The sequence below is a fragment of the Macrobrachium nipponense genome, chromosome 3 (assembly GCF_015104395.2).
Source record: "Macrobrachium nipponense isolate FS-2020 chromosome 3, ASM1510439v2, whole genome shotgun sequence".
Lineage (NCBI taxonomy): Eukaryota > Metazoa > Arthropoda > Malacostraca > Decapoda > Palaemonidae > Macrobrachium > Macrobrachium nipponense.
In genome coordinates this window covers 41,928,211-41,941,858 of record NC_087202.1, presented here as the reverse complement: position 1 = coordinate 41,941,858, position 13,648 = coordinate 41,928,211, and the positions used below count along the sequence as shown (strand labels likewise).

The 13,648-nt window shown below is 40.9% G+C and overlaps 1 protein-coding gene across 28 annotated transcripts in view; it reads left to right on the top strand.

The window, feature by feature from the left end:
* LOC135221710 (rho GTPase-activating protein 21-A-like) overlaps positions 1–13,648 on the top strand; it is a 669,873-nt gene that overhangs the window by 642,185 nt on the left and 14,040 nt on the right. For 17 of the 28 annotated variants that reach the window (XM_064259480.1, XM_064259473.1, XM_064259475.1 and 14 more), the window contains 2 exons: positions 597–681; positions 5,307–5,602. In XM_064259480.1, the coding sequence (XP_064115550.1) occupies positions 597–681; positions 5,307–5,602 (381 nt within the window). Of the gene's footprint in view, positions 1–596; positions 682–1,700; positions 1,807–4,775; positions 4,938–5,306; positions 5,603–13,648 lie in introns of those variants that run through there. The other 11 variants (XM_064259488.1, XM_064259485.1, XM_064259487.1 and 8 more) reach the window with 8 other exon arrangements.

The following is a 13,648-nucleotide window of genomic DNA, read 5'->3' as shown; positions in this document are numbered from 1 at the left end:
TTTTAGATTAGAATATGTTGGTGGAACTTCATTTGTTCTGTAGAATCCTTATTTTTAGGAAAGTTTTTACCATGATCTTGTTTTGTAGGGGGCTATCTTCTGTTCTAGTTAAGTGTTTTGTGAGTTGGATGCATTTGAACCACACATTAGATTAAATGATTAAGGTATGGATGTATGATTTTTTTTTTCAAGGATTGAGAGCTAATAGGCAATTAGTTCTGCCTAAAAGTAAACAACCCCATGATCTACTTACATTTAAAACAAGGATAGCCAGAATAAATAATAAGAACTACTGTAAGTAAAGTACTGTAATTTGTAAACACTTCGATGGCCATTGGTTTTCACAAGAAAAGATGTAAGAATGTCTGCTGCATAATTTTCACCTGGTTTTAGTAATGATTTAAAATAATGAGTTTTTTTTTTAAATGCTAAAATGCTTGTTTTGTATGTATATGTTTTGATTTCTTGCTGGCATTTTGCTGTTAATTGACACACAAATATTGTAGATGGTGTATTTTGTGTTTTTTGTCGGGTAACTTATTAAAAATGACTAAGATCATATAGGACCATTTTAGAGCTCCAGTTTATTTCCTCAGATTTTAAATGGACCCGAGATGGGAATGGCGCGGTGTAGTTCATTAGATTCTCTTCGAGATGGTTCACAAGCACCACCTGATGATGGTGAGTACAAGTTTAGTTTCAAAACAATCAATTGAAGTTCATTATATCACATATACTAGTTACTTGTACTACAATAAAGTAATAAAGGGTAATTTCCCTTGGTACAATAATTTTTTTATTAAGAATTTAAATATCAATATCTTTAGGACAAATTTGATTTTGTTCTTTCCCGATTTATGTTATATTGGACAAGGATAAAGATCCTTTTTTGTTGATGGAATGGAGATGAAATTTTTGTTAGCATATGCCTTTCCAAGTTTTTAAGATTTTCACTGGCAGAAGTTTTCACTACTGTATTTTATAAATTATTATGTTGTAAGAGTACTGTGCTAATATTCCATGACAGCAACTTAGATTTGAAGAATATTCAAGGAAATATGTTAAGTATAATAGTAAGAATACATATTTATTGAAATGCAATGACATAGCTATTAAAAAAATATAATTTTTAAAAAAATTTTTGGGATTTGCTCTCTTATTTTGGGATTTGCTGTCTTTATTACCAGTATCATAATTTTAATGGGATTTCCATTGAATGTTATTGCAATTGTTTTAATGATTATTGCATTGAGCATGTAATAGTAAGTAGATAAAATTCATATGTCATAGAAAGAGCAACTTAAGCATGGGTTATTATGTACTATAGTCCTCTGGAGATCCTTTGTACAGTAGTAAGAACTTGAATTATTTATAGGCAAAATGTTCATGGATTGGAATGTGAAAGAATTTGGGTTTAGGAAATTATTTAATATTTCTAAAAGAAACACACCAGGCAGAAAAAGAGTATGTCAGTGTTAGCAGTGAATAGGCAATTTACTAAAGTAATAGTGCATTCTGAATAACTTGCTTAGCAAATGCTCGTTCCAGTACATATATGCCTTTTTTTGTAAACCTTTAATGTATGCTGACTTATTTTATATGAAATGCCATTTTTAATTCAATTCAATTTTATATGTCATGGTCGCATTCCCATCAGTAATTAATTTTCTTTTCTCTTTTCCATTTAATGCTGCCATCAGGTCTGCTTAATGTTCCTATCTTTCTTAAGTGCCTCCATCTTTCTGTTGAAACTTTGTTCAGAAATTAAAAATTTGAAGAAGAGCAAATCACATTAGAATCAGAAAGGTTTGCAATCCTGAACATAGCTTAATTTCCTATCCATATTGTACTGTTTATGTTTGCTAGTGTCTCTTAAGTTTCTGCTTAAAACACAAATGACTACTGTATATTTTTTAGACTTGATGGGTATACACTATGCTCTCCATGGTGAAATGTCTTTTGGCAGGAATTTCAAGGAATACTTGACATTATGGTTGCATTCAAACAACCATCTGTTGTTTTTATATAAGACATTTTTCTATTGAACAGATCATCTAAAATGTAAATCAAGGTACACAAAATCAGATCTTATGTGGTTAAAAAATCCCTTAAATGGAATGATCATTCATCCCCTGTCATTTTTTCTGTATTCAGTTTTCATGGTAATTTTGAGGACTCCGTTTGGTAGCTGTCTATTCTATTATTTTTACATTCTGCTTGTAAATACATTTGCTTTTTTAGCAGGATTACTTGAAGGTTATGTGTATTTCTCAAACTTTTTATGCAAAGGTGGGCTTTTTGACTGGTAAAAATTTATAAAATTTGGGGAGAAGGGACCTTTTAGTTGTAAATTCCCAGACCTGTTTCAGATGCCTCAGGTGCAAGCAAACTTAAGTACCACTTAAGGGTAGGTTACCAGATTTAATCATTACATCAAGACTGACAAGAAGTGGTTAGATTTTGGTTGGTAGGAATGTAACATTTTTCGGAGGTGTGTTGTTGAATTGCTCATCTTAGGTGGAGGTATGCAGTCTGAATATTTTTCATTTTTATTTGTCTTTGAATTACATCATCTATTATTTTAATTATTTGATCATTACTTATCAAAAATTTAATATGATATTGTTTTCAAGACTGGCTTTCACCATTCCCCTGGAGTTTCTTTGCTGTTTATGTGAGCTTTCACATTTTACTGTTGTCAAGGCTTTCATCATTCCCTGGTGATTTCTTTGATATTTGAGCTCATCGTTTGGGTTCTCTTAATCTATGTGATCCCTTTTGTTTTAATATGTTTACTTACAATTATTCTTTCTTCTTTGCGTATTATGTTCTTGTGGAGTCTACTTTTTCATGTTCCATATTCTTTGTCATATCATTTACTGTGTATCTACTTGCTGTACATCATTCTTTACTGATTACCCTACAGAGTTAACCATGTCAGAATGATAAAATTACCTTTGTGGATTTGCAGAGGCTTGTCTGCCACTGAGTCAGATCCTCATGAATTTTTTGAATTTTTACAAAATTAACAGATCTTGAACTTGAGTTTGTGACTTGAGCTGAAGTGTAAGGGTAAGACTTGTGAGTGTGAAGCCTTGCCAATTACCCACATAGGGATAGAAAATATTCTATGTATGGTAGATTATGATGTCTTTTAACTACTTTTCCCTCTCAACTTTTCTCCTGGCCCTCTGACTCACCAGGTCTTCTTTGCAAGCTCCCTCTCTGTATTTGAGGGTGTTCCTTTTCTTCCATCATCTCTTCACAGATCTTAAAACTTTCAAATTTTGCATTCTTTTGTGTATGTTGAAAAAACTTTTGGCCTCCTTCCATGGCCCTCTTTCCCATTTACCTCCTTCCAGCTATTGTAGATGATGCACCTACCAGCTTTTCTGCTTCTGCTGCAATACCTGTTGTTTCTGTTGCTTCATAAATGTTTTTATGCTAGTTTTAATTTCATGGATTTCTATAGAAAATGAATTTGCTCGACTCCTCTCTGTCCTGAACACATTCTTTTTGAATACCCTTCCATCCATTTTCTGTCCTGAACACATTCTTTTGATACCCTTCCATCCATAATCATCTCCTCTCTGTCCTGAACACATTCTTTTTGAATACCCTTCCATCCATAATCATCCTTTATCACCTTTTCCATGTTTCCCAAGCTACAGGCTACATTAAAGGTCTTCTAGTTACTGTTCTTCATTACTTTTCATTGTAGCATATGTTTAAGTCATCTCAGTCTTTGAGACCTTAGGTGATTTTTCAGCCTCAAAGCACATCTCTCCTCCTCCATTCATAGTGTGATCTTCCCACTGCACTCTGGCCATGATTTGAGCATTGTTGTCATAATCTTTCATTAGCTCTTCTATTTTTATTTGTCACTGCAGTGTTTCTGTTGCATGGAATAGTACAGGCTTTATGCACCCATTATAAGGTGCTTTTTATCAACTGCATGTGTATGAGATTTTCCTTTTAGTTGATCAAGCATTAACTTGCTAGGATTTTAGTTTATTCAAACCAGTCATTCTAATTGTGTTATTTCGTTATTTCTCTCTGAAAGCCCCTGGAGGTGGTAGTGCCATCAGCGCATTGTAGATATGGTTCTTTGCAGGATATCTTTGGTTCCTAGTTGCAACACCTTTCATTGCTTTTACTGATCCTCAGCTCATATTCTTTTCCATAATGTAAGGCTTTTTTCCTGTTACATTTTTAAAACCTTTTAAAAGTTAATTTCCCTTTTAGTGCTGATTACATAAAAGGAGTGTTTTATATCTCAAACAATTTGTTTTAGATTTATTGAAATCTCTTGACAACTTGTCCAGTATTTGATCCATACACTGAATTTACTTAAACTTATGAACAGAAATAATCACCTATATATTCTTAATTATTGATTGTGCTGTACAGTTGGTTTTGCTTAGCAGGAGGAAGAATTTGTCGTCGGATTCTGAATGCAAAACTCCCTCCAGTTTTCCAGGATTATATCTAGAAAAAATTTGGATTATACATTATCCACTATGGAGAGACTACTCATATACCCATAATTTACTTCTCATGCAATAGTCATTTGTGCTGGACTGAAATGCTTCATTTTGTATCCATGCTGTTCTGTAAATTGTCAATTTACAGTTAAATGTTATATCTTGAGTATGCATTTATGTGGTATTTTCTGGTATGAACATGATTGTAGGAAGTATTATTGTTAAAACTTTATTAGGTGGATGTAAAATCATATACATTTTTTTACAAATGCATTTTACTGTGTTGTTAAGGTGTGAAAAAGGGTCCTTTATGTTGGCATCCCCTTTACAGCCCCATGCAAACTTTCAACTGTAGTGGCAGAAAAGCCACCACATGTTGCCAAGTCCTCGATTATGGGGGCAGCCAAGGGCCTCTTCGCTAATATTCAGTATGCTAAAGTTTAGGCAAGGAAGGTGAGGGTAGGAGTACATAGAGTAAAAAGCTTTAACACTTTATTGCTGTGTGGTGGTGTGCTGTGGTAGCAATAATGTTTTAGCCTGTAGTCATATGTGTAGAATTTAGGCTAGTGGATAATTTAAATAGCAATCAGAATCTTAATTAAGTTTTGACAATTTGACTAAACCTTATAATACTATTTTGATGGCTTTTGTTAATATTGTTTAGATGCTTCAATCTGCATTTTATACTAAATATACTGAAGAAAAGCAACCATGAAGCTGGCTATTATAACACAATGCTTATATGTATACTGTACAATTTTGTAATAATAATTTATACAAATTTATTACAATTTTCTAATATGATTTTTTATTTAATTGCAGGAAGTGACTTGCTGAGTGCCATCACCGCAACCTTTGAGGAGAAAATGCGTAGCTTACAAGAATCTCCTCTGGGGCTTACAACTGCTGCTTCTGTATTTGATGATAGCATCAATAGCCCTAACCATTCCCTTGAGGCAGATCAACCAAATGACCAGGTTAATAGAGTGAAGACAGAATGCCGTCTATACCGTGATCCTTCTCTGCATCGTCGCCGCACAAATAGTCGCAATACATCTGCTACAACTTGTACTACCTCCGCAACCACTAACAATACTGTAACTACTACCAACTCCAAGGTAATAACCCCAGAGGGATATATATGGATTCATAGAAAAATTCAAGAATGTTTTTTTCAGCACAGAAAGCTTATATTTGTTTATGTACAGTCACATATCCTTAAAATCTTGTAATTTTTTAATACATAGTTGGAAATCCTGTATTTGGAAGATGTGTGATGAGCCACTATGTCGTCATAGTGTCATTTATAGTGTTGCAAGCACCTGAGAAAATTTAGCTAACCAATCATAAACATTGGCAGTCCTTTATTTTGGTTAGGATAATTTGTTTTTAGTAAGCTATCAAGTGTGGAAGCTATCCATATCTTACCATTGAAATACTTATTGTTCATACACGAAACAAACCTTCGGTCTTAACATTAGGATTTACTAGCGCCAAGCTGGAAACCGGTAGAATTAAAATTACACTTGTGAGATCCAGGGACTAATGGCATCTATACCAGGTCACGGGGCATGTATACCCAGAATGCCCACGGCTACCTGTGACCCATCAGTTATTTTCCTACCGCCTTTAAGATAAGACGTGTTACTGTCTATCTCATTTAAAGCCGGTTTTTCAGTTTGCCCGTTCTTTATCCATTTCATTTTTTATTTTTCATTCCTTTTCTTTCTCCAAGTGTGATCAGTGTGTGGTAAGAGTGTATACGTGGTATGATGGAGAATTTTGCCTCAACATCGGGATCGTCTACCGTTTCGAAGAGGAGACAAAGGAAATGCCCAGGAGTCAGTGGCTTTCCATGTTCTAGGTTCCTAACTTCGGTGTCGACGGATCCTCATCCAACGTGTAGTAGGTGCAGGGAAAACGTATGTACGGTTACTAATCCGTGTTCTGTTTGTCGCGGTTGGTCGGTGGAACAGTGGAAGAAGTTCTATGGGAAAAGCCAATACAAAAGGAAGGGGTGACGCCATCTTTGGATGACCAAACCTTACCGGCTTCTTTTGTATCGGTAATAAACCAGGCTGCTCCATATGTTTCTCCACCTGCTTTTGAATTGTCTCATACCCCTTCGGTTTCTCCTAGCGGTTCTGTATCGGAAACGTCAGGAGGGGCCTTGGGTAATTTTATGAATAATTTGCACTCTCCTTTGTTCCCAGCAAGTAGAGGGGGAGATCCGCCATCTTTGTTCCAGGCTCCTGCTACTCAAGCGCATAGGTTAGATGGTACGTGGTCAGCGCTAGGCCTACCAGGCGTACCAACCTTGGATGGTCTGCTTGCGCATTATATGAAGTCACGGTTCCAGCAGGGTCCGGCAGCGCTGAATGTTCCTCATCCCCGGGCTTGCAATTTATGGGAATTAATGCCGCGGCTTCACCATCCCACTCAGTATTTACAGCGATGCAGAACGTGGGAGGTAGTTTGGCAGCAAACATGCGGTTGCCAGCAGAAACCTCTCAGTCTCTCCCTACGAGAGGGATGACGTCACAACATACGTCACACTCTGATATGGCAGGCGTGATGACGTCACAGACCGTTTCTCGGCCTTTTTCGCTGCACCCAGACGCTAATACGCCTTCTGACCCGTCAATGCAAACTGTAATGCAGAAATTACAGGATATAGAGAAGAGAATGAATAAGAGAGACAAAAAGAAAAAGTGTGATTCGCCTTCTTCGTCTTCTTCCTCTAGTTCGGCGTCATCGCTAAGTCCGATAACGTCACGGCGAGCGCCAGTCATGCGTTGGAGGAGGATTCGGGAGTTCCTGGCGGATCCTCGGGCTAAGAGGAGAAGAATCAATTCTTCCTCTTCTTCGGACGCCAAGACTGTCATTTCCAAGTCAGCAAGAAGGTCGGAAAATCAGTGGCTATTAAGCACAAGGTTGGCAGACGAAGCCGTTCGCAAGAATCCGAACAAGCGAGAGAGGTGACGGCCAGCGAGCTAGCGGCCGAGGCGGAGTTGCCAGTTCGGATCGCAAAAACTGCGATACCTCTGGTAAAATCGACGTTGGCGGCGAAAGGTGCAGCAGAGGATGGAATGCAGGTCCCAGTTTCGCCCGTAAGGCCGTTCAAAATACGTACGAAGGACGATAAGGCTCCTATTAAAGTACGAAAAATAGAGAGTTGGCAACCTCGGCGGATACGTTCGTGGAAGGCAGTGTCCGTCTGGATAGAAGGTCGAGGCCGGGCTCGCCGACGCTCGAAAACGATGCAATGCTAATAGAGACGAACTTATCTCTGTCTTAAGGGAGCCTTCATCTTGGAGATCTAGACGAGATTCTCGCTCTAGATCCGTGAGCAGAGAAAGAGTGAGACGTTCTCGTTCCCCTGCTGACTATCCGGGATCGAGCCAACAGCGGCCAGCAAAGATCAAAGAGACCTCGGCCGTAGGGGCGAGCGCGAAGTGGAATTCCGGGCCAGTCTGTCAGAAGATAGAGGCGAGACAACATCCCTTGTGACGGAGAGTGGTACACTAGAGCTGGAGGAAGGAGAAAACCAAGAGTTTCTGGCCTCGTATGCAGAGGTTATTGATTTGATTCGTCAATTCAATAGCCTTTCGGAGAAGACAGAAACACCGGCCAGTATGCTTCCTCCTGGAATTGACATGGCGTTTGGACTAAAGAGGGATACCAAGGTGTCGTATGAATTGCCTTGTTCGAGTCATGCGGAATCGGTCTTGCAACACGTAAACGCAAAGATTGCAGGGAGGGATAATTCCTTAAGATCTAATAGATCATTTAAATTTATTCCCCCTCCAATGATAAAGCAAAGGAAATATTATACGACACGAAGGTCCCTTTGCTGTCTAGACAAATGAACCCTAATGTTGTAAGGTTAAGGCCTGGATTAACCTTGGATCAGGTTAAAATGGAGTGCCCTTCGATGACGTACCAAGATGGCTGCTACGTTAGAAGCAACAGCTTCTTCTGTCTTTCAGGCTGCTTCCTGGTTAGACCTTTGGTCAACAGCAGTGGCGAAAATTGCATCCTCGAAGCAACAAGGAAAGTAGTGGATGAACCATTGTTCATTAGATTACTACAGTCAGGTTCCAAGGCGATTGCGTACCTGACAAACGTAAGTGCCAATGTTTGGGCAAATATCCTGCTAATGAGGAGAGATGCAGCATTGGCTAGACTAAGCCGCAATGTGGATTTGGATTCCCTGTTAGCAATGAGGAATGGGGATATCTTGGAATCGCAACTGCTGTTGCCAGAGGTCATACTGGAAGAGGCGATAGATAGAAGAAGGATGGACACTAACGATAGGTTGGTGCAACAGGCAGTTAGGAAAACGTCTAACAGTCAAACTACTCCTTTGGAGGGAAGACAACAGCAGATGTCTCGGAAGAAGACAGTGAGACATAGCATCCCTAATAGAGTCACAAGACCCCTTCCCCAAAGAGGATAACTCATCGGCCCTTTCACAATAGAAAAAAACAAAGAGGAAGGGGCAATAGGGGAAGAGGGAGAGGCTCAAGAAGATAGGATGGGCGCCTCCCATCACTCGGCCACACCAGTGGGGGGTTGCCTGGCAAATCACTGGAAGGTGTGGCAGGATCTAGGGGCAGAGCAGTGGGTGGTGGATGTTCTCAGGATCGGGTTATTTTGATTCCGTTCGAGGGTAAACCCCGCCCCTGACAGATCAACCATTACCCCACGTCACTTATGCCCACAAATCTCAGAAGGCCACTATTCTGCAGGACGAAGTGAAGAAGATGATGGAAAAAGGAGCTGTGCAACAAGTATGCAGTCTGACAAAAGGCTTCTACAGCAGGATTTTTTGTTCCTGGTACCCAAAGCCAACGGGGAGTGGAGGACAGTAATAGACCTGTCAACGCTGAATCTGTTTATAAGGAAAACCAGTTTCAAGATGGAAACTCCGAAAACGGTTCTACAAGCAGTCAGAATTGGAGACTTTATGCTGACAGTCGATCTAAAGGACGCATACTTTCAGATACCAGTCATCAGTCTTCAAGGAAATTTCTCCGCTTCAGTCTTGCAGGGAAAGCTTTCGAATTCAAGGTCCTGTGCTTCGGATTGACAACGTCTCCTCAAGTTTTTACAAGAGTGTTCACCCTCGTGTCGGCGTGGGCGCATGCTCAGGGGATCAGGCTAATAAGATATCTGGACGATTGGCTGGTGATAGCAAAGTCCAGGAGAAATTTACTCAGGACAGGGCGGCCCTCCTGCAGCTTTGTCACAGCCTAGGTATTGTGGTGAATCAGCAGAAGTCGCAGTTGGATCCAAGTCAACGTTTGGAATATCTGGGGAATGGTGATAGACACAACACAAGCCAAAGTATTCCCGACAGACCAAAGAGTAGAGAAATGCAAAACAAGTGGTGAATGCCTTTCTGGGAAAGCAGACACAGCCAGCAAGACAGTGGCAGGTGGTGCTGGGAATCCTAACCTTCCCTGGAGAAGCTAGTACCACAAGGAAAGGCTACACCTTTCGGTCCCTACAATGGAGGATGAAGGAGTTTTGGTCACCAACAGTAGATCACCCGTACGAGCAAATTTCCCTTGTCGGCAGAAGTGAGGAAAGACTTGCTGTGGTGGGTGAACGACGACAATCTGACAGTGGGTGTCCCCCTTCAACAATCCTCCCCAGACCTCTTGCTGTTCTCGGATGCGTCACTAGAAGGCTGGGGAGCCCATATGGAGGAGTTGATGGTGTCAGCAAAATGGAGTTGCAAGGACAGAGAACTCCATATAAATGTGCTGGAGTTGAAAGCAGCTTTTCTGGCTCTACAAGAATTCAGAGAGAGAGTAAAGGGACACTCAGTGGTATTGATGTCAGACAACACCACAGTAGTAGCTTATATAAACAAGCAAGGAGGCCTAGTTTCTCGGCAGTTACATGTGATGACAGTTCAACTTCACCAGTGGGCTATAGAGAACCTGGTAGACATCAAGGCCAGGTATATTCCGGGAAAAAGAAACATAGTGGCCGACAAGTTGAGCCGCAGGGATCAGATTCTGGGAACGGAGTGGTCCCTACACCAACAGGTAGTGGACAGGATGCTCATGTTGTGGGAAGGACCGATCATAGACCTATTCGCAACCAGGTACAACAAAAAGTTGGAAGTGTATTGTTCAGTAGTCCCGGACGCAGAGGCAGTAGCAGAAGATGCGCTACAACACCCCTGGGACAATCTGGACGTGTACGCATTTCCTCCATTTTGTCTAATCCGTCAGGTTCTGAACAGGGTAATGCGGTCTCAGAACCTCAAGATGACCCTGGTAGCCCCGTTATGGCCGAAAGCAGAGTGGTTTCCAGACCTACTGGAACTCCTAGTAGATGTGCCAAGAGAGTTACCTCCATGGAGCAACCTTCTGTGTCAGCCTCACGTGAGAGGTACCACCAGTCGATGAAGTCCCTATCGCTTCACGGGTGGAGACTGTCAAGTATCTCCTCCGAGAGCGAGGGTTTTCGCAGAAAGCAGCAACTCAGATGGCAGGTAATATCAGAAAATCATCTGCGACAGTATACCAAGGAAAGTGGTCAGCATACTGTGATTGGTGTCGTAGAGGGAACGTGTCTCCACTCGGTACCACTATTCAGCAGTTAGCAGACTTTCTGATATATCTCAGAACAGAAAAACATATGTCTGTATCTGCAGTGAAGGGGTACAGGGCGGCTCTAGCCTCAGTCTTACGAATGAAAGGAGTGGACATATCGTCTTCATGGGAGTTGGCCATGCTGATGAGGAGCTTTGAACAGGCATGCCCACCAAAGGAGCTAAAAGCCCCAGATTGGGATCTGACCAAGGTACTGAGTAGTCTGACAAAACCCCCCTACAAACTACTAAGGCAGTCCACGGATAGGAGCCTGACCCTGAAGACAGTCTTCTTATTGGCCCTGGCTTCAACCAAAAGGGTGGGGGAGCTACATGGCCTCTCATATCTCATAAAGCACTCGAGAGGTTGGAGATCAATGGTATGTGAGTTTGTCCCAGAATTCGTGGCCAAGACCCAAAATCCAACAATAGTAGACGGCAGATTCGACTCCTTTACCATACCTTCCTTGGCAGACTTTGTAGACAACGACAAAGCTGAGATGCTCCTGTGCCCCGTCAGGGCACTAAGGGAGTACTTAAAGAGAACAAGGCACCTCAGGCCGGGGTGCCAGAGGTTGTTCGTAAGTACAGGACGGAACAAGAAGGAAGTGTCCAAGAATACAATATCATTTTGGCTAAGGGAGACGATCAGAGATGCTTATACGGCAGAAGACAGAGGGTCAGATAGCCAGGTGGGAGCTAGAGCTCATGACATCAGGGGTGTGAGTGCTTCCCTGGCATTTAAGAAGAACATGTCTGTGGATAAAATTCTGAAAGCTGGTGTGTGGAAGCGCCAAACAACTTTCACCTCATTTTATTTTAAAGATGTTGCCCATAGATCCTTGGACACCTTTTCCTTGGGTCCAGTGGTGGCGGCCCAACAAGTGATATAGTTCATCCAGTGCCCCTGGCGGGTCAGTTTGCGTCTAGTCTAAGATGAAGGTATGAAAGTAGAATGGAAGGGATGACTGGTCTTTTTTCTTTACTACTTTCTTCCTACTCCTTTAACTACGGGCAATATGAAGGAGAGTACCGTCATGTGCTGGAACGGACTAGATGCAGGTGAGATGGTCAGCCATACTGTGAAGCTATCTTAGCTGATGATATACTTTTCAGTAGCAACACACCCCTCTGGATAATAGGGAAAAGAGGGGTGAAGGTGGATCCAGTTGCAAGGGACAAGAGTAAACAGTAGAATGGTATCTACACCCAGTGGGAGAAAACCAATAGATCCGCTTATATCTTTGGTCCTAGGTTCATTGTCCATTCTCTTAGAATTTCCCTATATATTCGGAAATGGATAAGGTGGCAAACTCCCAGTCAGTTGTAGAGACTTACCTCCCTCCAATAGTAAGTCTATCTTAATGTTAAGACCGAAGGTTTGTTTTGTGTATGAACAAATACCAAATTTGTAACTAATTTGTATTTTTCATAACTAACAAACCTGAGGTCTTAACAGTTAAAGGCCCACCTCGAACCACCCCTCTAGCAGTCTAAACTGGGTTAGAAATATAATTGATGGGTCACAGGTAGCCGTGGGCATTCTGGGTATACATGCCCCGTGACCTGGTATAGATGCCATTAGTCCCTGGATCTCACAAGTGTAATTTTAATTCTACTGGTTTCCAGCTTGGCGCTAGTAAATCCTAATGTTAAGACCTCAGGTTTGTTAGTTATGAAAAATACAAATTAGTTACAAATTTAGTATTTTGTTTGTATGAGAATATAATCTACGTGTATATCTTAACATTGGAATACATATTTGTTCCTATTAGAATATAAACATATCTTTCAAGTGGAAAATACCTTTTGTGCTAAGCTGACTGGTTCAGTGAACAGTGCAAGGTTAATCATATGGTAGAACTAGTGAGTATGGGTACAAGCAAAACAAACACCATGAAAATTGTCAAAAATATTTTTATCTTTTACGAAGTACTCTCACCTCTTCCTTGGAAGAACATTGAGTAATTTTCACTCTTTTATTTCTATATTTCTGCTTTTTTTTTTCTTATAATTCATATTGTCTGTTCCTGTTTGTTCTCACATGGAGATGACCATCTCATAATTCTGTTTACTTTGTCTCATAAATCTGTAACCCCACATAACTCTTGCGTTCACTGTGACAAGAGCCATTTGCCTTTTTCATCTGGGAGTTATACTCGGGCAAGTCGGTAGATCAGAGATCCTTTCTTCTGCTATCTTCTACATATTCCCATACCAACATTCAAGGGTGTACCTTGTGAGCCAAGGGTTTGTAGAAACGAGGCAAGTAAGAGGCAGTGTCTGGGTGCTTATTAATTTGTTTCCTCAAATTTCTGACAAGACAAACTTCTGCAAGATCTCTGAGACAGCTGGACATCTGGCCTGCAGCTGTGCAAGAAAAGCCTCTCACGGGCAGGAGGTACTTGATAGTCTCCAGTCATGAAGAGATAGGTACTCTGTCAACTGGTGAAACCTTCCCACATGAGGCTGGCAAAGGTGGTCCAGGAAACCACTCTGTCTGAGGCCGCAGAGGTACCACCAAGGTCATCCTGAGATTTCAAGAGCTTATTAC